The sequence below is a fragment of the Gymnodraco acuticeps genome, unplaced genomic scaffold, assembly GCF_902827175.1.
Source record: "Gymnodraco acuticeps unplaced genomic scaffold, fGymAcu1.1, whole genome shotgun sequence".
Lineage (NCBI taxonomy): Eukaryota > Metazoa > Chordata > Actinopteri > Perciformes > Bathydraconidae > Gymnodraco > Gymnodraco acuticeps.
This window is the reverse complement of record NW_022991180.1, coordinates 1118388-1146132: the sequence shown is the minus strand read 5'-3', so window position 1 is coordinate 1146132 and position 27745 is coordinate 1118388. Positions and strand designations below refer to the sequence as shown.

The 27745-nt window shown below is 42.9% G+C and overlaps 1 protein-coding gene across 2 annotated transcripts in view; it reads left to right on the top strand.

Annotated features, from left to right (window-relative positions):
• Positions 1-27745, top strand: part of sdccag8 (SHH signaling and ciliogenesis regulator sdccag8) — a 53260-nt gene that overhangs the window by 14544 nt on the left and 10971 nt on the right. For both annotated transcript variants that reach the window (XM_034237738.1, XM_034237737.1), the window contains exons 14-16: positions 10355-10482; positions 16370-16478; positions 18600-18731. In XM_034237738.1, coding sequence (XP_034093629.1) covers positions 10355-10482; positions 16370-16478; positions 18600-18731 — 369 coding nt within the window. The remainder of the gene's footprint in view (positions 1-10354; positions 10483-16369; positions 16479-18599; positions 18732-27745) is intronic.

Below are 27745 nucleotides of genomic sequence, written 5' to 3'. Positions count from 1 at the left end.
GGCATAAACAGTGCTTAACCGCTGTCACTACACACACAACCTCTACAACTGTGTGTGTGTGTCTGACACATGCATGAGTGTTGACTCGTTTGCGAGGCTGCATTCAGTTTTGTGCGAATGTTAAGTGTTTGGGCTACACCTGTGTCTGAAGTTTGATGTGTGTGTCTGTGTGACAGCAGCGGGGCAGAGCCAGGTATGAGGCTTGCTGTGTATTTTTGTGTGATTGTGTGTGTGCGTGTGCTTGGCTGGTCGGCAGCCATGTTGTTGGGTAGCAGATGGCACCATGGTTGGCAGGGGAGGGGCTGCTTAGCACAACTAATCAGACAGTTACGGATAGGGCAGCTGGGAGGGCCGTTGGCCAGCAGTGTATGTGTGTGTGTGTGTGTGTGTATGTGTGTGTGTATGTGTGTGTGTACCACAGAGTGCCATGATGTTGACAGTGGTGGGCCCGTTGGCTCGGTGACGAGACCTTGCCTCGTTCTTCTCTCCTCGCTGTCGGAGTGCCCTCTCTGCCATCCTGCCTTCTCACCTCTCTGCACTCTCGCTGTCTCTCTCTCTCAATCTGTTGAGACCCACTTGGTCTTTTATCTTTCAGTTCCTTTGACTCTCTATCTCCTTTTGTCTTTCTGTCAGAATGACTTAGTGTCTTTCTCTACTGCATCTTCCTTTCTCTAGTCTGATTGTAAATCCATCTGTGTTTACTCACTTGATGTGACAGTAATTAATGAATAACGTGTTTTTTTAACATGTCAAGCTTGGCACTCATACAAATGGAAATACAAAATGTTTTGAAACAGTTCAGGGAAATAAGCAGCACACTGTACCTTTTTAAAATGATTGCCTTTTAAGCAGTAACATATCGTTTATCCTAACTCTATCACTTCAAAACAATATTCACATTGACATGCGTATATGTTTGCTTGAAAGACAAAGTAAAACAAATAAAAGCCATCTAGAGCTTCTCTAAGTTACCTAAAGCATGTCATTGTGTGCAACATCAATACTTTTGACTAATGGCCGATGATATGCATACAAAGACCAAACTAAAGAACTCAAGAAGATGGGCTCAGTCTTCAGGGTTTTTTGAAAAATGCAACCCTTATTGACGCCTCCTGACAACTGTACGAGTAATGTGGTCTAGGATCTTTTTCGGTACAGATGTTCGGCCGATATTATTTTGTGATGTGCTGGTTTACAGATCCAGTCTTACACATTTCCATCTTCACTTCTCCTTCCATCCAGCATCCCTTTTGTTTCCTACAGTGGATAAACAATACCATTTGCCCCTGTTAGCTAGCCATGCTTACACTTACCCTGTAATTGTGCTAGAAATATCACAGTGGTCAAACTTTAGATGCTATAAATGCAGCAGTGGAAAATCCCACACGATATTAGCAGAATTATTAACCAGAGCTGTAATCCGTCCATCCTGCGGGGCTGGGAATGGATTGAAGAGACAGATCGCTGACTGGGAGACCTCAGGCAAGATGGAGAAAAATCTGTCGGCTACAACTGTTGTCACCCTAGCCAAGTGTGCCCTGGGACACTGGCCTACATACAGACACTACTGCTGGAGGACAGGGAACAGAGGGGAGAGCACCAGCCCTCCGCCATGCATCCACCATCCACTCTTCACCTCTTCTTTCCCTCCCTCTTGTGGAGTACATTTACGTAAAGCCACCACTTCAAGGATCTTATGCATCCTCAGTCATCTCTGTGTGTGTGTGGTGTGTGTGTGTGTGTGTGTGTGTGTGTGTGTGTGTGTGTGTGTGTGTGGTGTGTGTGTGTGTGTGTGTGTGGTGTGTGTGGTGTGTGTGGTGTGTGTGTGTGTGTGTGTGTGTGTGGTGTGTGTGTGTTGTGTGTGTGTGTGTGTGTGTGGTGTGTGTGTGTGTGTGTTGTGTGTGTGTGTGTGTTGTGGTGTGGTGTGTGTGTGTGTGTGTGTGTGTGTGTGTGTGTGTGTGTGTGTGTGTGTGTGTGTGTGTGTGTGATCTGGTCAACCTTGTGCCTTCACACACTCCTGCTGTGAGGGTGGCACCATCAGTGACTCTACGCTGTGCCCACTGCCCAGTAGGCACAGCTTTCATCCAACATGACAGAAGCGCTCTCTGCTCTTTCTTTCCCCTCATCTCTCTCTCTTACCTGACTGATCTATGCTTTTATCTTTGCATCCTATTCATTTTTTACCCTTCATATAGCTGCTCTTTGTTCTTCTTTTTTTGTTTACTCTTGCATCAATCCATCCCTTTCTTTCTGCTATCATTTGAGGCCACAGCAGTGCCTCGCAGGTAGCAGGGCAAAGCCCCCGTCAGCAGATTGTATCAGAGTATGAACACAAAGACAGCAAACGATGGGGTAGGGGGACACCAGAGGAGTACTCAGATCTTGTACTTAGGTAAAAGTAGATCTATCAGTGTATGAATACTCTGTTACAAGTAAAAGTCCTGCAATCAAAATGTTACTCAAGTAAAATAACAAATGTATTAGCATAAGCATATACTTACAGTACTCATTATGCAGATAAGCCCATTTCAGAATAATATATATTATATGTTTTGATTATAATTATTGATGCATTAAAGTGTCATCAAAGCTGGTAAAGGTGGAGCTGGTTTTAATGAAAGTGTGCTGCAGGGTAGCTTGTGAATGTTGTTACTCCAGGTGTAACTAAGGTCTTATTTAAGTGTTGATTATATTTCACATCATTAATCAAAATCTGCGAAGTGACTAAAGGTATAAATAAATGCAGTGGAGTAAAAGTACACAGTTTACCTCTGAATTGTAGTTGGAAGTACAAAGTAGCCAAAAATGGAAATACTCAAGTAAAGTACAAGTCCCTCAAATTGTTCAAGTACTTAAGTACAGTATATGAGTAAATATACTTAGTTAAGTTACACAACTGGGGAGACAGGTTTGAGATAGCATCTTATTGGAGATACTCTGGGAGATACAGAAGGAACAGACTGGAGTGTAGAGAATGGCGCAGACTAAGGGTTGCATGTCGACGGGAGAAGACAGCAGGATAGTGGATGCCCCCCAGCAAACTCCTCCGTCGGCACTGTATGTGAGACATTGTCTTTAGTTCAATCCAAAATGCTACATTTGAAACCAATCAAAGCTACTCTATTGACCACAGTTTCATTTGGAGTATGACATCTGAAGGAAAACTTCCAAGAAAATGAATAATTGATGACAAAGATGATGACATTGATATTATGAGAAAGAATGTTTATTTAGTTTACTGTATAATAAGTATGATAAGAAGTCCTAACACGAAACAAAATTAACATAGATTTAAAATATATAAAAAAACTACCTTTTTCAAAAAGACAAACATACTTCAAAAGGTCTGTCGCTGCCTTCTTCTTACAGCTTTTGTATATATTAATGCTCGTGATGAAAAGGCCAAAAATGCCACAGCTATATTTATGCATAATAACATGCAGGCTCCTTGTTCAAACAAAGGTCTTTGTGAACCCGGTTTAAAGACACATTGACACGACCCTGAGCTGTTTAATCTGCCGGTAAGGAGACATAAGCAGAGACACGATTAAGAAGGGAGACGATGACACTGAGGCTGGGAATGGAAAGAAGGGTGGAAAGATAAAGGTGGATGAAAGAAAAGAGGACATATGGGAGTTCTGGAGGAGAAGGAGTTTAGGAAGTTTTAAATGTAGAGAGAATTTGTGGCTGGCACAGAGGAGGCAAAGGGGAGCAGAGGAGAGAAGCAGTGAGGCTGGCCCCCCTACAGTTCCTTCTCCAGCCTCAGTGCCCCCCACTGAGTTTAAAAAAGCCTCTTTGTTTTCCACCTCAATGGCCGCCTCTCCCTCACTAGGCATCTGATCTAATGGCCCAGGAGCGACGAGAGAGAGTTTAGGAAATGAGGAAAAGAGGTGAGGAAGTTAGAAGATAACAGTTCACTTAAGAGGAATTGGGTTGGTAATGAGAGGGAGAGAGATGGCACATGTTTCTTCCTGCCAGTTGCCCTCAAGCTTATGACAGGCTGGGAGGGGTGAGGGGCGTTTGAACAACATCAGGTATATCTCAGGTGTGAAGTGAATTTCAACACTGCATGTTGCAAAAAAGTTTTAGTTTGCACACTTTCTCTCTCGCTGTTTTATCCTCTGAAATGCTGTCATCTCTCTTTTTTTTCGTCTTGATGGATTAGCATTGCAAAGGAAAATGTACAAAAAAAAACTATTGAATTTAACAAATACTAACACAAGACGGAACGCACAACACCTAGAAGGAAAACACTAGGGTCCTTCTTAATATCCCATTTATTTCCCTAGCCAAGAATCTCAATATGAATTTACACATTATTAGAATGACCCTAAATAGAAATGCAACTGTCTATTTTATGTAAGGTGACAGGAGTCATATGCAGCCTGTGAATAATTGTATACTGGGTTTCCCTCAGTCTGTTGCATATAAATGTGGTTCTGATTAAGTTTATAGATGCTTGCCAATCATCTTCTATATTCAGTTCCCAAATCATTCTCCCATTTTCGGATTTATGCAATTTGTATATGTCAGCAGCTGTTTGGTTATTTTTTTTATTTTCAAATTATACATTTTTGTTTTACATTTACAATATAACATTTATATATAACTCTTCACTTTATCAAATGTCTAATGAGAAGTAAATCCGGTATCCTGATTTAATAATAACTCATTTGAGCCTATCATTTCACTTCTGGGCTGAAATTGATTTGACCCACCGCCCTGCCACATATGCTTCCCGCGACTATTTCTGTAGGGCACAGATTTGACACTCATGTTGTGTCCTGGGTTTCTGGATTGGGTCAGTATGGGAGCATATTGTACGTATGCTGTGTGTTTATTTAAAAAAATCACAGATGCCTGCGCTGCCAGTCCGCTCCTGTGTTAAGACCATCAGTCATCTGTGCCAATTAAGTCTTTTAAACTTCTCTCGTTTTGTGAGCAGATAGATGATGACAGTGAGCAATCAGCTGCTAATTACCACAATCTAGAGCTGGGGTTTTTCTCTGAGGGAATGTGTGCCGCAACGCCAAATATTTGTTTCTGTTAGGGTTGTGTATTTGTAGCTGTACATGCATGTCTTTATCATAGGCACGAGAGAGTGAAACATTTAAGATGGGCATATTTCAAGTTATTGTTTGTGCATGTTTGCCTGAGGATGAGGGGAACATATCATTTTTTCTGTCAATTTCTCAGCTGTCCATCAGTCATCTGTGCCAATTGAGTCTTTTAAACTTCCCTCACTGTGTCTTGTGAGCAGATAGATGATGACAGAGGCCAATCAGCTGCTAATTACTAGGATCTAGAGCTGGGCTTTTCTCTGAGGGAATGTGTGCTGTAATGGTTGTTTCTGTTGATGTAGCTCTCCGTGTCTACATGCATGTCTCATTGAGAAACATTTAGGATGTGCATGTTTCTAGAGAGTTATTCTCCCTACGTGTACATGTGTGCTGGGGGATGAGTTTATGTTCATTTAACAGTTGCAATTTTTAGTTTTCCACGAGGATTGGCTTGCTGCTGACCTTGGTGGCAGTGGGGGGGGGCTTTAGCGCTCCTTGAAGAAGAAAAGAGGCTTGGGCCACCCGCTGTAAACAAAGTTGACTTGCCGACAGATGGATTGAATGACAGAGAGGCTAACTGAGCCAGGAAACGGGCCTGGCAGCACCGCACTGATAGAGAGGGAGGAAGAGAGAGAGAGAGAGAGAGAGGGAGATAAAGGGGGGGGGGGAGAGAGGGGAGTAGAGAGAAGAGGTGGCCAACAGGAGAGGAGGTGTGAACAGGTGCAGGGCCGCTGAAGGAAGAACCAGCAGATGGAGAGAGACACAGCCAGTTTAGTTACAGGAAAAAATAGGGTGGGAGGGAAAAAAGGAGGAAGGAGGGAGAGATGGAAACGGCAGAAAAAAAGGATCGGAGGAGAGATGAGCGCAGACGGATATATGGACAGATAGATAGAGTGGACGCAGGGTAAAGGTGCGGCTAGGCTACATCCAGCTGTGTGTGATTTCATAAGAAAAGCTGCAAGATAATATTCTGATTGCCAGCATTGTCTGCAGCGGCTATAATGCACTTTAACGCTAATGAATGCAACTTGTGCAAATTGCCCAACATATGCAAGTTAGCATCCGGCAGTTTCTATGTGCTGGGGACCCATACCTTACATTCCTGACCTAAAACGTTGGGGTACTCAACATTTCTGGGTTCACAATAGGCCTCTATGAGCTGGCAACTAGACTGTAAGGGGAGGAGTGCCAGAAGAAAAATGTGGGAGCAGATTGACTTACATCACCTCAAGGTTTAATAAAAATGCGCTAAAACACATCGAGGTGCGTGCGAGAGAAGATCGTGTGACACTGTCTGCTAAACGAAACAATTCAGATGTTTATTGTACGCCGCATCAATGATACGCAGCTCAATATGTCACTTTGTTTTCTCGGCGGTGCACTCCTCCTTTGTTGGCAGTGCGGGTCAGACAGGCCTGTGTCTCACCGTCTCTCAGTCACTAACACAAGCCCACTCACACATTAGCAGAAATCATCTTTGTACTTCTGCGTATCAAACGGTTGAATATTAATGCGCGCTGATTGATGCAGTCTATCATGAGTAGCTGTGGATCCACTGGAATTTCTCCACAAAAATGAATCGGCACGAGTGTCAACATTTTGAGCAGTTCGGCACCAACAGTTGTAATTTCATAGTAAAGCATCAGTGCATTTCAGTAAATCAACAGCAAGTCTCGAGACTACAGGTACATCACTCTAAAATAGTCTTTAAATGCAACTTTCTTTTAAAGATAATTTGTTGTTTATACTGTTACTTAGATATAAGAGTTACAAGCAGTCTAAGATTCGACAGGTAATGCACAATGTCTATTTATGAAAATGACATTTAAAACAGCTCATTTGGAATTTGAGTTCATATTCAATGTACGGAGAATTGCCATGATTATAGTCATTAGTACAGATGGTCCTCTGTCACAGAAATAGTATTATTAAATCTGGTCTTCCACTTAATTCTCAATCTCCTCCTCAACAGCCCTTTGTTGCGAACTACGCTTCTGTGTTTACGTGTCCCTGCTATAGGCTGAGTTCACACTATGTTCACCTGTATGTTAATTTCACACCTGTTATTTTGCAACACCGAAACGTCTCTGGGCATAAATATGAATATGCATTAGTTTAAGGGATTTTTTTCTTTAGTTTTAATGTACAAATAGATCCTCTGTATACAGTATTTGCTTCTATACATTGCATCCAAAAACTCAAGTTTAGACAGCTTAATGAATCAAGTCATATTATTTATGTGTGAGTTAATAAACTGTATGTATTACGTTTGTGTGTATGTGTATCGGGTGATGCTGTGTGTATTGCAATAGTCTCTTTAACTTTAGTCCACACAGCGGTCAGTGGTGTCTGGCGTTGGCGGATGTCTCCAATTCCTCCAAGTCCACCGTCTGACTCCAATTTGTGCTCGTTCTCTGATAAACCGCGGCATTTGGTGGTTCTGGCGTGGGATGCCGGCTGCACCATGGGGTGCTGCAAACCCCGTGCTTGGTCAGGCCCTGGCACCCCACATCTAATGGGCAACAGCTTGAATAGTGCCCACTTAGGCAGGCCGTGCAGACTGGGCCCCCTCTTCTTCCTCACCGCTCCAGCCATCTCGCCAGCCAGCCACCGCCTCTGCCACCTCCCACTTACCCAGCAGCCACTGTACCTGGCCGCAGCCCCAGAGCTATTCCAGCCTACCTTAGGCCGCTGGCCCATGCGGCTCTCGCCATACTTATCAAGCTGTCCTATGGAGCATCAGGCCAGGCAAATACAAACAGGCCCAGCTATCTGCTAACTGAACATTCAGTCTATTGCCTCCTAGGCCCAAACAACAGTTCTTGCCATAGGCAGCAACCCAGAGCCCATTCCCCAATTATCTGGAAGGCAGATTATTATCCAGGGAGAATTATCCAGCTCCAGCCCCCACACATTCAGCCTCTGCTCTCCCCGTCGCCCTCAACGCCTGCTCCAGGGCTTGGCTCTCCACTGACATCTCTCCTTTGCTTTCTCCTTGTTATGCTTTAATTTGACAGTGTTCACCAGCAGCCATTTTGTGAAAGCGCTTTGCAAGTATACGCCTTGAATTTGTTTGGGAATAGAAAATGGCGCAGGGGAAATAACTTCATAAACTAGCCGGACTTTCCACTTTAATTTGGCTCTGGATGAAGCTTTTAGACCCTTGTCACAGAAATGTAAACTCCTCAATCCTAACTTATTGAACCAAAACTTAGAATCAGAAAATGCTCCTCAAGGTTCTCCCACTCCCATCTAGAAATAAAGTCCCGAGAGTCTGTTGTTCAACTCAGTTTTGTACAACTTTACTAAGATGTACTTGTTAAATGTTGGTTCAGTTTATCAGCTAAAACCAAACAGATGCCAAATGTGTAGTTCTCTGTGTGTTTTTTTGCTTTTCTATCCTCTTCTGTTTTTCATCGCTCTCCTCTTCCTCACCACCTCTCTATTGCTGACTGCTGGAACTTTCTGGCGGTCTGTCTGATGCTAATTGGTGGGTAAACAGGTCTGGTGTGAGTACCCCCCCCACACCCACCACCCCCAATCGCACACAAACACACACACACACACGGGCATACACAAATACACACGGCCCCCTGGAACCTCTTGCAGGACCAAATGGCTGGCAACGCCTGCCCGCCATCTCCCGCTGAGCCCTGGTGTGCGCTTTGGTGGCTCAGGCTGCTGTTCAAGCCCAGCGGGGGTTCATTCACTCTCACACACACGCACACACTCATACGAGTACAGATACACACACTCTCCTTGTGTCCCCTGCACACCCGCCACCCGCTTTCACACCCCAGACAGCAGGACAGCAGGAGAACACACACACACACGAAGGAACAGACAGACGCGGTCACTTTAGAGATGCAGGCCAAGCGCTGTAGGGGAGAAAAGTTTTCACTTAAACTGGAGAATTCTCTCTTCATTAGCGCCTTTGGACTTCAGGAAGAGTTCTGTTTATTTGCTCGTTTTTTTTCCTGTCTTTGTAAAAAATTTTCTTTGTCTGTTCCTCTGTTGTTTGGGTACACTTAGCCGAGTTAGAAAGTTTGGTGCTAACTGGAGTGAAATGCAGGCATGAACACCTCAATGTGCCTCTTACCTGCACCATTTAGATATTTAGACCAAGAAAAGTGGAGATCAAAGCGATTTGATTGGCACCAAATGTGTTGACCTCTTCATAACTACAGACTCCGATTGATGGACTGATGTTATTTTGTGTAGCGTTTGCATTTTTTTGGCAATTAATATGGCTCGAAACTGAATGATTTGGATACAAGTTCTATGGCAATCAGCTTAAATCACAGAGCAGAACAATCTTTTTTAACACGACAAAAGAGTCTATACTGAAGAGTCTGTACTCGACTGTATCTTTGTGTGTGTGTGTGTTTTGTAGACAGCTGCAGTATCACTCAGGGGTCTTAAAGCCGACAGTGGCCTGACACTTTTACCCTTCTACCCCCCAATGGTTTTCTGTCATTTTCCTCTCCGTCCTTTATTTCATCCTCTTGTTTTTACAGTGTGTGCTCTCGTCCTGCTTTCTCTCTCACCTCTGTGTTCACCTATCAGTCTTTCTCTTTTCACCTTATTGATATCCTTCACAATCAAGTATGGTGGAATTTAGTAGGAATGCAGTGATTCATCTGCGAATCCTAAGCGATATATTTTGAGAGGTTGCTGACTTTGCCTGATTCATTGTTTTAATCCTCGAACAAATGAAAGGCCTTCATTTGATCATTCGGTAATAACTCATGCTGACGTTGGGTGTTCCACATCAGTGTCTTGCTTAGTTCGCACATGTCATTTTAGAGCAATTATAAAATCTACTGCTTTCAGCACTGCAATTTTGATTGTGTAGTTAATCACTTTTGATTAAGACAATTCAACATTGTAGTCATAGGGCAGTTGAAAACAAACCAAACTCAAAACACCTCAAATGTGCATGTTCTCCACCACAAGCAGGAGACGAGTTATCAATCATCTCAAGCAAAGAACATCATTTAGTGTCTCTGTTTGGTCTAACTGGTTTTACACACGCAGTAGGTGTAAGTTATGTGATGAAATTGTACATATAAAAAAACATGCTTTTTTCTAACCTGTGCATTTTTATCAAACAATTTTAGGGGCGTTTTTTCTTTATCTGTTGCAAGGGTCTAAGAACACAGGGTGTTACATGCTGTAGAGCCGCCTGAGGCACATTTATATAAATAATATGAATGATTGTTTGAGGATCTTTTAATTATTTTATAAAAGTTTGGGTTTAATGTTTCTTTAACACCCCGTTTCTTTTTCCCCAGGCAGCACAGAGAGAGTGCAGAGCGGGCTCATGAAGAGGAACTGGCGTCTACAACTCTTAAAGCGCGGGACAGAGAGAGAGAGCTGTCTGCGCTGCTGGAGCTAACGGAGGCGGAACACCAGCAGAGAGGTCAGTGCTTCCACTTAGACTGCTTCACACCTCTGTGACTGTTTTTAAATATAGTTAAGTGTCTTGTTGGCTATATGCTCTTCAAAAAACCTGCCTTTCCTTTCCCCCCAATTCAAGGTTCAAGGTTCTTTATTGTCAAACTAACATAGCTACAGAGTAATTATGTCGTTGAAAATCTTAGGTCACAGGCTTCTCCAACAATGCAACACAATAATACAGATAAGCAGACAATATTAAAATATACTATATTAAAAGTTCAATTCAGTTTAGAGTCAGGTGTATTAGCTGTTGATGGGTGTCCACTATAATCTCTTGCATCATGTTTTGAATGTGTCACAGTTCAATGTTCCCTTGAACTGTTAAGGCCAGTCCGTCTATAAGTGGCCTTATTTTGCTAATGTTCAGGTTCATATCAGTAGTGTCTCTCCTGTGACATGTCTCCTTGCTTTAATGTTCAAAAAGCTCTTTATTTCTCTCATACTGCCTGTGCTGCAGCACCTCTTTTCACCCTCTGTCTGAAACCAGAGCCCAGTCTGCTCTGATTGGTTAGCTGGCCGGCTCTGTTCTGATTGGTGAACCGCTCAGAGTTGTCCCGCCGCTCAGCCTATCACGTACAATGTGTTGGAGCTAGCCAATAGAAGGGTGATTGTTAACTAGTGAAAACTACAATCGAGGTGTTTCAGTTTGTGGGAGAGAACCTCCCTCTGTAGGGAACTTTGGGATTTCATCCTTTGCAGACAGTTTACATGCACAACAACCTACAACACACTACAGGAAAGAGAAAACCCCAAAAAGCATAAAATGACCCCTATAATAATTATTTTGCCAGCCTTAAGTTTCATTTTAAATCAGAAGGGCAATCGGATCTGCTCAGAATGTTAATGTTATCCTTGGCCCACGCTAAAACCTTTTACCAAGTTGGGCCATTAGTTTCTCCATCATCCTGCTGAAAGCCATGCACGCCAACCGACAAACTGAACCGAAAATATTACCTTCCTGTCTCTGCTATGCTTTGGCATTCAAGCTAGAATGGCAGGAGATCAGGTCTGGCTGCTGTATTGGATCAGGCAGACGTTGGTGGTCCGACTCCCCAAAGAGCTGCATTAAATGTTTTTCAGTAACCAGGCCACACACACACACACACACACACACACAACACACACACACACACACACACACACACACACACACACACACACACACACACACACACACACACACACACACACACACGAGAACAACGCCACACAGACGCAAAATATAAACTCTCCTCTGTCAGTGCGGTAAACATGCATATTAGTTGTTTTGTGATGTGGGGGGGGGGGGGGGGCAGAACAAAGCAGATCTAAATATGATGGAGCACACTGCGGAGCAAACAGCAGAGTTAATCAGGGTCGGATACAGACCGGGTTCAGCCTCTTCCTCAAGGACACTTCAGCAGGGAGGGTCTTTGAACCTGCGTCTTCCAGTTAAAGGATGCTTTTCTCTTTTACTGTGCCCCCCCCTGCTCCCCGACACACATGTCCGGAGTGGGAGGGGACAGACAGGAAGTGAAGTGACCTCAAAAGGGCAAACCAGAAGCCGTAAGAGGAGACGAGAGAGCAGCAGAGGTGATGGGAGCAGCGCAGAGAGACCCAGCGCTCCCTGTCTGTCTGCCTGCTGCTGCTCCCACATCTGTTGCACCATCTGGATCCCCCCCCTCACACCCACCACCCACCCTCAACCCCTCCCTCCCCTGCCCCTGCCTTTTTATTTACCTGTGGTTCCCTTCAGCAACCAAGGGAGCCCGCTGGTACGCAGAACAAAGATGGAGGGTACAGAGGGAGGAATAGATGGAGGAGGGGGGGGGGTAAACAAAGGGTTTGTTTCTGGCGCATGTCGGCAGCACACATGTTGTCTAAAGAGAGCTGACATCAGAGCACAGCAGGAAACTGTGGACTGAGGGGTGGACGTCCTTTTAGTCGCTCGCATCACTTCCTCTCCCGTGCTGCCCAACAGACGAGCTGGATAATTAGCTTTCCCGCTCTCCAAATCCCGCCTCTCTGTCCGTCCGTTTGTCCTTCCATGCATCCCCCCCCCCCCCTTTCCCTTCTTCTTCACTCCTTCCCACCTTTTTTCTGTGTCTTTTTTTCATAAATGTGTACAGAGCAGCCTCTAGATGATATTTGTTCCTCTCCCTCCCTCCCTCCCTCCCTGCCTCATTTTTCTCTCTGATTGTTTCCAGTGCCAGTTCTGCTGTGTTTCTGTGTCCCAGGGTTCTTTTTGGCCTACGCATGGACAGACGCATTCAAAGCCTGTTCAGCTAATTAGCATTCTTCATGCAACTTTTCCAGCACTGACCAAACTTTGTTGAGTGTACTGTGTGTGTGTGTGTGTCTCAGAGTTTGAGTCGTTTAGTTTCACGCTCTGCAGCGTCCAATTTCTGCCCTGCAAGCATCTTCTGTGGCATCTGGGGACAGAGCTGGGAAAGGTCAGCGGGGTTACCTCACATGTGCAGCCAAAGTTAATAATATTACGTGAAACATCAGAAGAAATCGGCCTCCTAGTCGTAATGTCTTCCTTTTTATAATACTGTTTAATAGCATTTATGTTAAGACGTTTAGCGTAGTCACATTTCAGCCTTCAGGTCTAAAGTAAGTATCAAAACGTAGGAATTTCTCATCATGGCTCTTCCACTACTTTTTTCCCCCACTTCCTTTTCCTTACCCCCAACCTGATTATTTTCTACTGTATGCAAAAAAGCAACTCTTCACAAGTGTGAGCTACTTTTCAAAGACTGTGAGTCCTTGGTGTTTTTGGTTTGGGTTGACTGTAACAGAATGCAGGAGCAGGTGGACCATTCCCTCAATCCAAACGGCAGCCATTATTATTTTTAAAAGAGCAGACATATGTTGGAGAGCTGAACGTGGATCATTTCAAAGGAATGATGAAAGCCCAGTGTTGGATTGTTCAGAAAGAGGCCCCCGTGAGCGGATGAGGACGTGGCAGGAAGGGTGGAAAGGAGAAAGAAAGCGCTTTCAAACAACAATCCCCCTCTCTTTCTCCATCTCATTTTACCCTTCTCACTAAACTCTTTATTTTCCCATCCTCTGTTCTCTGTGTTTGTGCTCTGTACGTCCCCGCCTGTTGTTTTGATATTAATGTGAATGTCGACCAAAGCATTTTTGGGAATACATTCAAAGAGACATATGTATCTCACTTTTGCTGCAGTGTTTGTTACACTACATTTAATCGTGCAGTTTTGTCCATAGTGTCGATGTTCTCCTCTGGCTGTTTGCTCGAAATGTATTGTTGGCGATAATTAGCTATCCTTTGAGTTGTGTTTTTACTAACTTTTATTATTATACAGTACATCAGGTAGGTGTATTGAATCATACTAGCATTACTGATTAGATCCACAATGTATTTTTCTTCTTTATAAATTGTAACTTAAATGAAAATAAATAAATTCTAAGGAAATCCAATTTTCGTATTCTATCCATTTTTAATTGACGTACGTTTAGCCGCAGCTTGCGCTTGTTGTTCACTAAGCTTGTTTGATCTGTGAATTTGAAAGAAATAAGCTTTTTGACCTTTTTTTGAATAGTTTTTTCTATAAAATACGCATATCATTTTAAAGGCAAGGCAAGTTTATTTACAGTGGGGCAAAAAAGTATTTAGTCAGCCACCAATTGTGTAAGTTCTCCCACTTAAAAAGATGAGAGAGGCCTGTAATTGTCATCCTAGGTATACCTCAACTATGAGAGACAGAATGAGAAGAAAAAAAATCCAGAAAATCACATTGTCTGATTTTTAAAGAATTTATTTGCAAATTATGGTCAATAACAGAAGTTCATCTCAATACTTTGTTATATACCCTTTGTTGGCAATGACAGAGGTCAAACGTTTTCTGTAAGTCTTCACAAGGTTTTCACACACTGTTGCTGGTATTTTGGCCCATTCCTCAATGCAGATCTCCTCTAGAGCAGTGATGTTTTGGGGCTGTCGCTGGGCAACACGGACTTTCAACTCCCTCCAAAGATTGTCTATGGGGTTGAGATCTGGAGACTGGCTAGGCCACTCCAGGACCTTGAAATACTTCTTACGAAGCCACTCCTTCGTTGCCCGGGCGGTGTGTTTGGGATCATTGTCATGCTGAAAGACCCAGCCACGTCTCATCTTCAAGCCCTTGCTGATGGAAGGAGGTTGTCACTCAAAATCTCACGATACATGGCCCCATTCATTCTTTCCTTTACAGTCAGTGCTTCTCAAAGTGTGGTCCGCGGACCACTGGTGGTCCGTGAGCGCCCCCTAGTGGTCCGTGAGTATATTGGTAACATTTCACATTTGAAATAAATAAATTTCAGTTTTCCGCACTCTCGCGGGAATATCTCCGCAATGGAGCGAGGTTAAGTTTCACTTTCGATTGCATGATATAGCCCAGCGCAACACCTTCATCACACATGTTGCCACTTGTTTGTAGCATTTTCAGGCGATTTGTAATCTGTTCTAGAAAAACGATGTGTTTTTTGATATTTGTGGAGTTAGGTGGTCCGCCAGTGTTTTTTTATTGGTTAAGTGGTCCTTGGAATGAAAAAGTTTGAGAAACACTGCTTTACACAGATCTGTCGTCCTGGTCCCTTTGCAGAAAAACAGCCCCAAAGCATGATGTTTCCACCCCCATGTTTCACAGTAGGTATGGTGTTCTTTGGATGCAACTCCGCATTCTTTCTCCTCCAAACACGTCTAGTTGAGTTTTTACCAAAAAGTTCTATTTTGGTTTCATCTGACCATATGACATTCTCCCAATCCTCTTCTGGATCATCTAAATGCTCTCTAGCAAACTTCAGACGGGCCTGGACATGTATTGGCTTAAGCAGGGGGACACGTCTGGCACTGCAGGATTTGAGTCCCTGGCGGCGTAGTGTGTTACTGATGGTAGCCTTTGTTACTTTGGTCCCAGCTCTCTGCAGGTCATTGACTAGGTCCCCCCGTGTGGTTCTGGGATTTTTGCTCACCGTTCTTGTGATCATTTTGACCCCACGGGGTGAGATCTTGCGTGGAGCCCCAGATCGAGGGAGATTATCAGTGGTCTTGTATGTCTTCCATTTTCTAATAATTGCTCCCACAGTTGATTTCTTCACACCAAGCTGCTTACCTATTGCAGATTCAGTCTTCCCAGCCTGGTGCAGGTCTACAATTTTGTTTCTGGTGTCCTTTGACAGCTCTTTGGTCTTGGCCATAGTGGAGTTTGGAGTGTGACTGTTTGAGGTTGTGGACAGGTGTCTTTTATACTGATAACGAGTTCAAACAGGTGCCATTAATACAGTTAACAAGTGGAGGACAGAGGAGGCTCTTAAAGAAGAAGTTACAGGTCTGTGAGAGCCAGAAATCGTGTTTGTTTGTAGGTGACCAAATACTTATTTTACCGAGGAATTGACCAATTAATTCATTACAAATCCTACAATGTGATTTCCTGGATTCTTTCCCCCCATTCTGTCTCTCATGGTTGAAGTGTACCTAGGATGAAAATTACAGGCCTCTCTCATCTTTTTAAGTGGGAGAACTTGCACAATTGGTGGCTGACTAAATACTTTTTTGCCCCACTGTATATAGCCCCTTTCAACACAACCCTTTTAAAGCATTATTTAATTGTGTCTGTTTTTTTAGTGTGTTCACTTTGTATTCAATGCACAGCATCAGAAAACCTTGCATTGACTCAAAATGTGTCTCATGCTAGTCAGGTAATATTCATTTGTTCCTGTGGACTTTTGATTGAGCGTGTGGACTGTAAAGTAAAAGTGTGTAAATGAAGTGTCTGTGCGGCCAGGATCTCTGACAGCTACTCAAAGTCACCCACTATAGTTGACCTCACAATAACCAACAACTTTCCCATGATCCATTGCAGTTGGAGAACTGGATGGGCTGCTGAGTTCCCAGAATTCCCTGATCAGGAAGCTGAAGGACGAGTGCTACTCGCTGGGAGTCAAACTGGAAGAGCTGACAGAAAACAGCCGGTCAGTATTTTGTCTTTCGTGCCGTTTCCTCTTTGTTTGAACGTCCATTTACTCACGTTTTATTCAAATGTATATGCAACATTTCATTTCGAAAAGGACTTGAGCCATGTTATATATTCTGTTGTTGTGTGTGTACTTCCCCAATGGTTTTAACAACTAACCTGGATACATCTGCAATTTCTATCAATTTTAAACAACAGTCCATTGACTTTTAACCGAGTTTTAAGACAAATCTTTTTGGATCTTTCTCATTTTTAACTACATATTTTGACCTATTAGAATATCTTTTCATTGGACATCTGTTTAACAAGTGAAAAGGCTGAGCAAACGTTATTCAGATTTGACTGATCCGTTCGGTTAGTTTGGAAGAGGAGGAGACCTGCAGATAATTCAGCTTCTGGTAAAAGCCACTGGAACAATTAAGAAACCTGTGGAAGCTGAATGATTGTAATGTGTGTAATGAGACAACATCTCCCATGATTATGCTGTTAGGAGTTGTTGGGAGGTGCAATGTTTACAGTGTAGTTTGTGCAATCGAGAAGGTTAAATAGGGGAAGTGTATTATGTGTAAATAGGTATGGACACAATAGGGATATGTGCAATTTGACGGACACTATGCACAGGTGCAATAGGGAAAGTGCAATATTGATTTGTGTATGAATACAATGGGGAAAAGTGCAATATTTGATTATGTATGAATGCAATAGGGAAAGTGCTGTACCTGTATGTTTCTTGTTTGTTTCTTTGCCATGTGATATGTGATCTCTGTTCTGTATCTATGACTGATTGACCTGAATGTTTTATGTGTATTATCTCGATGCCCAAGACACATTTCTCCTAAGGGAGACAATAAAGCTTTATCTTATCTATCTTATGATCCCACGCTACTTCACAGGGTAATCAAAATCTGCGTTTGGTCATTGTTTTGATTAAGCCTGTATTTTCCCGTTAATTATTCACCCGCTCGGCTGTTTATCCCTCGCTTCTGTTGGACATCCATGTCATCATTTCATGAGGCATCATCTATGCAGGCTGTTTGGACAGAGCATGTCAACATGTTACACACTGCTCTGCAGTCTGACCTGTTTTCTTGTTAACCTGATGCTACAGTAGTCACAGCAGGCCTGCACAGCTCTCCATCTGGGCTGCCTGTGTGTGTGTTCATGTACTCGGGTGTGTGTCTGTGTGTGTGTGAGAGTGACCCTGGGCCCAGTGTCCTGTCAGCTGTTGGAGCTGTGCTGCACATTAGTCACATGACAGCTCCCAATCTGGCCCTGCCAGACCGCACTGTCCTGAGAACCCTGTGTATTTGTTATGAGTGGACATCAATACTAAATACACAAACAAGCACACAGTAATAACTGCCACCTTGAATGTGTTTTTTACGATAGGAACTTGCATACATGCTGACACACTGGCATGAAGGCTCATAGCCTACTTCTGCTGTATGTGTGTGTTCTGTAGTTTAGCAGCAGTGTGGTATTGGTGTGTTTATGCTTCAGGCTGTTTGAGCTCCTGGAGTCCAAGCCCAGTGTAGCGGTTAAAGTCCTGCTGGACGGCCCCACTCGGGCTAAGAGAGGTTACAACAAGAGACAGCAAGAGGAGGAAACTACTGACAAATGGTGTTCAGTTGTTAGTCTGACTCTGAGCAGTTATCAGATCATGCTCCTGTGTTTGATGAATGGTAGACTGAAGGTATCCGTTTGCAACTAGTGACCATGAACGTAAGCACTGCATGCCGGCATGGCTTGTGCGACCGGCAATTCGTACAACGCAGGCACTGGTAGTGCTGAAACCAGTTTATGAGTATCTGAAGGAGTTTTACAAACAAATCATTAAAGACTCCAAACGAAGAACAAAGGCAGCTGAGAAACCAACTTGAATTTGTCAGATTGCTTTGCAGAACTGTTGTATTGGGCCGCGAAAGTGTAATTGGGAAAATAAATGGTGTTAAGAACAAGTAACTACAGATCTTAAGATTGTAAAGGTCTGAGGAGACAAGGGACTAACCTGTTTAGACTTATCTTGGCTGATTGTTTTGTTATTTATTATTATATCTGTTTTATTGCATTTACATAATTTCTCTATATTATGTCTTGATGTTTGTCTTTGTGTGTGCAGAGGGGATCTGGAGCAGCTGGCCCTGGAGAAGCAACACCTCGAGGAGTCCGTAAAGAGTCTGAGAGCTCGCTGCGCTGGTATGGAGGATCAGTGTGTGCAGCACGGCCGCATGCACCAGCGCATGAAGCACAGGTACGCCAACACACACACAAATACACACCCTTTATTCACCCTATATCTTCATCTGATTCCATTAGGGGTAATGTTTTCTTTTTTAGGTAATGGTTTTGTTGTTTAATTTGAATTAATTTGTAGAACTATGAAAAGTTATGTTTTAAAATGAGTTTATTTTTACCCAGTTGCCGTATTTCAATGAAAAACTTGTATTACATTTATTTCTGCGTGCCGAATCCAGCAGCAGACCTTTAAAAAATAAGAAATAATTGAAGCTTTCTTCACAATCTGTCCCTCATGTGCACATCTAATGTTTAATCCTTACAGAAATAGTTTTGTTGTTGTCACAGTGGTTTTTGTGTCATCAGCAGTTTTCTCTCCTGCTGTCTGTGCAGAGGCAACATGTTCCAGTTAATCAGAAGGCAGATCAAACTGCTCTCTGATCAAAAAACTACTTTTTTTTATACAATTTGCGGAAAATAAATAATATAGTCTAGTTATAGACTCACATGAATGTCTTCTGATGGTCCGCAGAAAACAGTCACGGCATTCATGTTTCCCACAAGTCATCTGATCAACAAGTAATGCATTCTGCAATCATTCAGGTGACTAGGACATCAAAAACACTACCTGATTGGGTTGTGAACTGCAAACTGATTTAGAGTCAGTGAATTAAAGCTCATGTAGTCTGTGTAGCTCGATCTACAGCATTATCACAGCTGAGTGTGTCCTTTTTTTAAACTTAATAAATGACCAGTCTGACTACACGCTTTGTGCACTAGTTCCTGCTATTTTCTGATATTGTTTAGCACTTTGAGGACAATCTATCAATTATACCTTTTTGTAAAAAGCATTCTGTTTGATGCCCTGAGTAAAGCAAAAATACAATATTCCTAATTACTGGTATTTGGCTAATGAGAATATTCCTGTTTAAAGGCAGCCGTGCAAACTCCGTAACAAACCCAATGTGTGGTGTCCTGCGGCTAGGCCGTTTAAATGATGTGAAAGTACCTCCTCGTTTACATGCATTCATGATGCTGTGGCGTAACCTCGTTTTCACTGTTCGAAAAACCGTATTTATTGGGCTATTCTTCTTGAATGGCACAAGAATTAACCCCGACGCAAGAGGCTGTGTGCTGCGATCTAAAGTGAAAACCCCAATGAGACACATATTCTAAAAGCGCTGTCCGTCCAACAACTCCTCCTAAAACACAAAGATACTGGAGTCTTCTCATGTCGTAGTTGGAACAAGCTGCATTCGGAGTAAGTTGTTATTTTGATTATTTATATGATTATACTGTTTACACAACTCTGATCTAATCCTGAAGATTACATATTATTAATGGTTTATTGGTCCGTGTGTAAGCATTGTCACTTACAGGCTTTTCGCAGGATATAGGGAGAGATTCCGGGGATATTACTTTGAGCTATAAGTGGCTCCATCTTTGGCTTATGCTACAGTTTCTGTACGTGTATGTGATGCGGGGGTCTCTTCCCCTCTAAGTGTGGAGCCCAGTTGGTGTGTGTCTTCACAGGGCGCCTGGCATTCAGCCTGGCTCTCCCATTGTAGGCGAGGTGTGTGTGGGTGTTGTTGCCCCACTCTGCAGGATCTCTACCCCAGAGCTCCGCCACCACCCAACTCCACCTTTCTTCTTACACACACACACACACACACACTCACCCTTTTCCTCCTGCTCCATCCCTGACACTACATATTGTCTACCACCCACCGGTGTTAACCTGTCGACAGTGAGACGCTGCCAAAAAACAAAGTTTACCGAGTCACAGCTGTCTCCTGCCTGTGTGCGACTCTTTTTGTGTGTTTCATAGATAGAAAAACAATCTAAGTTGTCAAGAAGTGTGAAGTATGAATATTCTGTATGTTTCCGCGCATATGTTGTGGTGGTATTTTAATGTGTGTGTGTGTGTGTGTGTGTGTGTATGGGCTGCTATTGCATGTTCTCAGGAGGTTTAGCAGAGTAGGAATCTGGCTGCCAAAAGTGGATTGGCTGGGAAGTTGGCACCTAACTTCTCCCTTCTCCCAACTGAACCACGATAATCACTCTTGGCATTTATTGAGTTTTATTTTCTGCTTTGACACTCACTTGGTTGATGAATCCTCCTGATATTTAGAACTCTCTAGAGTTCAGCTCTACATGAGGTCACTTTTTGCAGTGACTGAAAAGCCGCTTGACCACAATTTCTGGTGTATGTTTTGGGAATGTAGTTATTAGATTTGAGCCGTAATTAAATGTATTTTTGCCATTTATACATTTTATTGTATAGGAAAGAGACAGGAAGGAGGTATGACTCACGTTTACGATGATCCACACCGCAGCTGGTACTCAGTAAGTGATTGTATTTATGGTACTGATCGTACTCCGGGGGCAAAACTTGAAAACATGCCACAAATATATTCTTAACACATCGCTTTTAGCTTAAACAAAAAAACAGATCCACAGTATTTATCAGGGCTTGATGGCAGTCATATCTTGCAATGATGTCTGAATTAAGCCGTGGAGGCAGGGATTCACTCTGTGTGCATGCAGTTGTACTTCAGTCCCTCTACGGTCCTTATGTCAAACTGAATAGCATACATGTACTTGTTATCTTCAGTATGTCTCGTCCATACATCGATATACCATCGTGGTTTCCCTGCAGGCCCCGAGCGTTCGGTGGCTCCCCGCCGCGCCACTCGGGGGTTAAGGTGTACGTGTTAACAAGCTGGTGCAAGTGGGTTCAATATCCAGCGCCCCGCCCTCCTCACAGCCCCTCCATCGGCCTGCAATCTGTGCTGCGAAGAGCGGCAACAGCGCACCACGCACAAAACATTTGGAAAATCAGCTTGATTTATTTTTACATGGGCAAGCTGATTGCCAAACTACACAGGGGTTTTAGCACACAATGTTTTGCTGCACCACTTAATTATTTATTTTGGGATGTCGGATGGTGTTGTTTTTGTTTTTTTGCCCGGAAATAGAGCGGAGGGTGGAGGGATGGAGTTAGGGAAGATCTGAAGCCAGTTACTGTTAATGATTTATTTTGATATCATGCTTTTTTATATAAGTAATCATATTATTAAAAGTTACATTTTACATGAAACTTGGAAGGTTTTCCAGCCCAGTTTTTATTTCAGTTCTTCAAGTCATCTTCAGATTTTTTCTTCAGATTCTGTATTTGATCTGTGACATTTTTACTTAGTTATAATGCAAATGTCTTGTGCCTTTTTCAAGCATATCCAAAGAAAATAATTATAGCTGATTTAAAATATTTCATTGCGATTCATCAAATGATAATCCATAGTTGATTGTAAATATATCTCATACATTTGTATCAATACAAAATGATACATAAAAGGAGATTTTTCAACTATTTCATCAACAACATGGAATTGGACAAATATGCTTGCTTTGTGCAAATGTATGTTTATGTATTATTGGATATTTCTTAAAAACATTAAGAAACTCTGTCCAGGTCGAAGATATTATTAGGGAGCTTCATAACACAGCATCTAAATGTAATTCACGCTTTTTTTTCACGTACATTTTTACAGACCTAAAAATATATCATCTCTTTCACCTTGATTCTCAGTGAGGTCAGAATTAATTAGTTAAAACAAATAGATTACATTTCATAATTCCCATCACACCAAATCACAGATTCAAATGCTGGCCGATGGATCGTGTTTTTTTTACAAGTCATTAAAGCTTGAGATCTTTAAATCATAGCGTACAAGATCTGTTACAAAATGATGACTGGGCATTTTCCCAGGGGTAAATTGGAAATCCCAAAAGCAAAAGGTCACGTGCCAATCAATGGACAGCCTAATGATGGATGATGAAGTATTTCAGTTTTACAGCTCTGAAAATATTTCCGACTTTTGCAGCTTTTTAAACTTTCTCTCCTCTCCTCGCCTCGCCCTCTTCTCTCCTTTCACTTCCTTTTCCTCTTCTCTTACTCTCCAACTTTCCTCCTCCTCTCCGCTTTCTCCACGAAACACCACGCAACCTTTTCTCACCCCACAGCTGCTCGCAGGCTGTTTCACCAATTATCACTATGCATGTACACACTGAGGTCACATACACACACTCACCAACACACACACACACATAAGACCAACATCACACCAACGTTTGCTTAACCACACATTGTGACAGCAGAGTGTGTTCGTCAGCCCTGGAAGTGTGTGTGTGGTGTGTGTGTGTGTGTGTGTGTGTGTGTGTGTGTGTGTGTGTGGGTGTGTGTGTGTGTGTGTGTGTGTGTGTGTGTGTGTGTGTGTGTGTGTGTGTGTGTGTGTGTGTGTGTGTAGTGTGTGTGTGTGTGTGTGTGTGTGTGTGTGTGTGTGTGTGTGTGTGTGTGTGGTGTGTGTGTGTGGTGTGTGTGTGTGTGTGTGTGTGTGTTCACTGTGCAGCCTTTAAGGAGCAGCAACATATACGCAGATGTGCCTGTAGATCCACAGGCTTCACTGGGCCATATGGCCTCCACCAAGAAAGATGGTGCGTGCGTCTGGAGGAGAGGAGGGAGGGATGGAGCGAAGGATGGAGGGCCATGTGTGGTATGAGCTGTGCAAGCAGTTGTTGAAGTATGTCTGTGGATGTGTGTGTGTGTGTGTGTATTTGCACCAGAGGCTCCAGGAGATTGGTTAATGGAACAAATGGTCGCGGCGGGCCGGGGAAGAGGGAACAGGCTTGCTGCTACCGCGGGCGGACAGAGAGCCCCGGGCGAGGGCTGCTTCATCTGGGTTTCTGCCACACACACACACACACACACACACACACACCCTCTGTCATACCCTTATCCTCACCCCCCACCCCGAAACACACAGTGTGCTGCCATGCCCCAGAAGCAAAAAGGACGCTCCTCACAAAACTTTTCATTTGCAAATTAAGTTGGCAGAGGCGAGGCAGAAGAAAACAGGACAGCTTTCATTTGTCTCTCTCTCTCTCTGTGTGTGTGTGTGTGTGTGTGTGTGTGTGTGTGTGTGTGTGTGTGTGTGTGTGTGTGGTGTGTGTGTGTGTGTGTGTGTGTGTGTGTGTGTGTGTGTGTGTGTGTGTGTGTGGTGTGTGTGTGTGTGTGTGTGTGTGTGTGTGGTGTGTGTGTGTGTGTGTGTGTGATCGATCTTAGAGACAGAGGGATGAGAAAAGAGTGAGATGTGGAGAAAGTGGGAATACTTACTTTCCCGATATGCTTCACGTTTAAATGAATATTAACTTTACCTATTAGGGGTGTAACAGTTCACAGAAGTCACGGTTCGGTTCGTACCTCGGTTTGGGGGTCACGGTTCGGTACGGGTTCAGTACAACAAGAAAAAGAAAAAAAAAGTCCCAAATGCATAATTCCAGGTTTGTTTTTTTATTTTGAACAGTAGCGCAAGTTTCAGTATAAAAATAAGGAACTCTGACATTTTGAATAATTAACTGTATTAAACAGTTAAAAACAAACCACAAACAGTACCACACACACACAGATGGCCATATTATCTATAATGGCTGATGTCAAACAAAAAGGTTTCATCAAGCTGTAAAACTAAAAAGAATGTCTTGAAAATATTACATCATAAATAATAAGAAAGTGCTTCAAGAGCGCAGTCGTTGAAACACATTATGCCAAAAGCTTCCGTTATTTATTTTAGTCTCTCGGCTTTCATGTCTATTGTCTTCTTAAAAACAGAGGGGATCAGCTGTTGAACTGCTGTTGTCTTTTGCCGGGCTCCGGCAAATCTGGGCGATGCCTTCTGATGTGATTTAGCATGTTTGGCGTGTGTTTTATTAGCATACCGCACCGCTGTCTAACAACGGCGACACACCGTCCTCGTCCGATCCACCACTCGCGCACTCCATCGTTGTTGTAGTCCACAGGGAACCCGAAATGTTCCCACACAGCTGATTTAAAAGAAGCAGGTGGGTTTCTAGCTTCTGTGTGTTATCTGAAATCGCCATACTAACTTTTCTTCTTCTTGTATTTTGTTTGTTTTGTTGGTTTTGTTGTTGTGTTTCTTCTTGTTCTTCGTTTGTTGTTTAAGGGCGGCTGACAAACAGCTTTTAGGCGCAATACCGCCCCCTGGATTATAGTGTAGGGCAGGGGTCGTCAACAGGCGGACCGCGGTCCGGATCCGGACCCAGACGCCGACCTATACGGACCCGGAGCTATAATCAATACATTAATAGGGGATTTTTCGGTACCTCCCGCTTTTTTAACGCTGATTTGGGTGACTTGCGTAATTCGTGGAGAACCGAAGAGTTTTCGTTTTGGGGGTGGGGGGGGAGGGAGTCCGTCCGTCAGTCCGACTGACGGACAATTCTCACTTCAAAAAGAAGAAGAAATCTAGACCGCAAAAATAATTAAACAAGCGAGTACCTGTTTTTCCTGGCCAAGGACAGGTTCCTTGAACACAACACGAGCGTAACGTGGTATATGTCTCGTCTGAAAGGAGTTCTGACAGAGAGCACCGGAACGCCGCTCCAGCCCTTAAAATATTGCAATACCCATAAGGAGCCGTACACATGCCGCAGTGTTTGCGTGGCTGTGTCTTTAGTTGTAAGCACAGTGGCGATCTGTTGTTATTAGCATCTGGTTAGCTAGCTATGCTAACGAATTTAAAGAGCTTTTCTACAACCAGTGGAAGAGAGCTCTCATCCTGAGAGGCTCAAATAACCTCAGCTCAGTGAGGTTAAGGTACACCTTGATATGATCATTATAGTTATTAATGAGACTAAATGAAAAACAGGTATAAAATACTATATGACAGTTACAAAAAAGTTGTTAACAAGAATAGAGTTTAAAATGGGAGTGATTTGTAAAATATCCAAAAAGAAAAATATGCTTACAGTTCTGTTTCATATGGGTGTTGAGAGATGTATACATAGATCTCTTAATGTTGCTCTCAAAGTGTACTAGATTGGTGCTTTTAACTTCAATATTTAAACAAAATCTTCGCGGGGGAGCATGCCCCCCGGACCCCCCTAGAGGAGGTTAGGTCCCCCCCCCCCACTTAAATCATGTTCACATGGATAGGGATATTAAATACATTTGCACACATCTTGTGTCCATATCTTTCTGTTTGGTGGTCATGCCACACCCTGCACGTGCATGCAGAGTCATGTGAGATATCTGGATTAAGAGGTTGCTTTTTCTTTGCAACAGCATGAAAGAAAGGCCAAATGAATGGGCTGTGATTTTAGGTTTTTTATAGCAGAGGTTGAGTTCAATCATTTGTACGATCCTCGGAGGATGTTGTAAAAAATTGAAAGGAAAAAGGTTCCCCACCCCTACTGTAAATAATAATAAAAACCCTTGATTTATAACTTAACATCTCTGTCTCCTATTGATCTGAGTATATTATAAAGAATAGCAGTTAATTGAAGCATTATAGCGCAGGCCTTTGTCAGATGGTATATTACGCTGTTTTTTTTCTGCTTCGAATAGTTCTCCTCTCTTTCACATACCTGTGTTTGCATCACTGTAACCAATGAGCACCTGCATGTGTATGAGAATAGCCCTGACTCCATGTCAGCCCAGATTTACAAACTCCTGGCAGGATAAGCTCAAGCTCAATTCTCACACTGAATTTAAACAAAGTGAGTGAGGGACTGCAATATAAGAGGGAAAGAAAGAGAAACTTTAAAACTGTTCAATTGTTATGATGTAAAGACTGATATTGTTCTATAATCGGCTGAAACTGTTAAGTCATGATGTGAAACGGTTAACAAAGAAAAAGGGAAACTCAAGCTGCTGCTACACTTTATTTTATTTATCTAAAATTAAGCACTTTTAAGATGCACATATTTTCAAAAGCTATTTTATTTATTGTCTCTATTTTATTTGTAATGCAGCCCGAGAGGAACATTACACATATCCACAGTATTTAGTAATGTTAATTGACAATAAATATTGTTGTTTTGAATTGTACTTTCTTTATTTGATTGGCAGTCAGTTGTTGATTACATGCAGACGTGATAAAGCTACAGGTCACTTCAATATATATATCACACTAATTCATGAAGCAAGTTAGACATTTTGATGTTCCGGACCTTTGCATGGGGAGATTTTCTCTAACTGGACCTCGTTGAATTTTAGTTGAAGACCCCTGGTGTAGGGGGATACTGCCCTGAATGACGGACTTTTTTCCCACTCGTAAAAAAAAAAGGCGTATTCGCCGTGTGACTGCATGTGCCGAACCGTGACGTCCGAAACCGTGACGGTACGGGGACGAATACGGATACCGTTACCCTATTACCTTATGTTACTCATATAATATTACAAGCGGACATAATAAATACCCCATTTTCATTTTCACAACTTTCCTTCCTTTATCAGGTTTTATTTCCCCTGGTTCACAAGTTGAGGCGTTCACATAAATGGCAGAAAGATTAGATTTAAAGGTGTCTGTGACATTTCTTTCTGCTGCTACCTTCCATTTCCAGAGCATTCGTGACAAAAGGAATAGATGATAAAGGACAAATTGAAAAATGTAAAGTTTAAATATATTTTCTATTATATTGGATGTAAGTGACTCAATATACTTTTTAAGGATGAATACATAGATTTCAGATTTGAACTATTGAATGAATCTGAAGGGGGGAAATCTTTAAGACGTAGAATCTCTCTCTCTCTCTCTCTCTCTCTCTCTCTCTCTCTCTCTCAGGTCCTCTCTCTCTCTCTCTCTCTCAGGTTCTGCTTCTTCCTCTGGGTGGCGCTGATCAGTCGTCCTCGCCTCTCCTTCATCTTCCTCTCTCCTTCTCATCTTTTCTATCTCTGCATTGCCCAGCTGGCTCCTGTAGCCGGGAGCGACCGCAGGGCGGCCTGCTGAAAGAGCATTGTCAAACGGTGGCTTTACAGCTCTATCACACACACACACAGACGCACAGATTTGCAGCTCAGATGTCGGGCTGTAGCCAGAGGCTGGCAAGCTGGAGCGTTAACGTGCACCGCGTCACATCTCAAGCCCCAGTGACAGGCAGTGACACTCGCTAACACTACTTCATAAAACTACAACTACAAAACTAGTGCTGAAACACCTGCCTCTCCTTTAG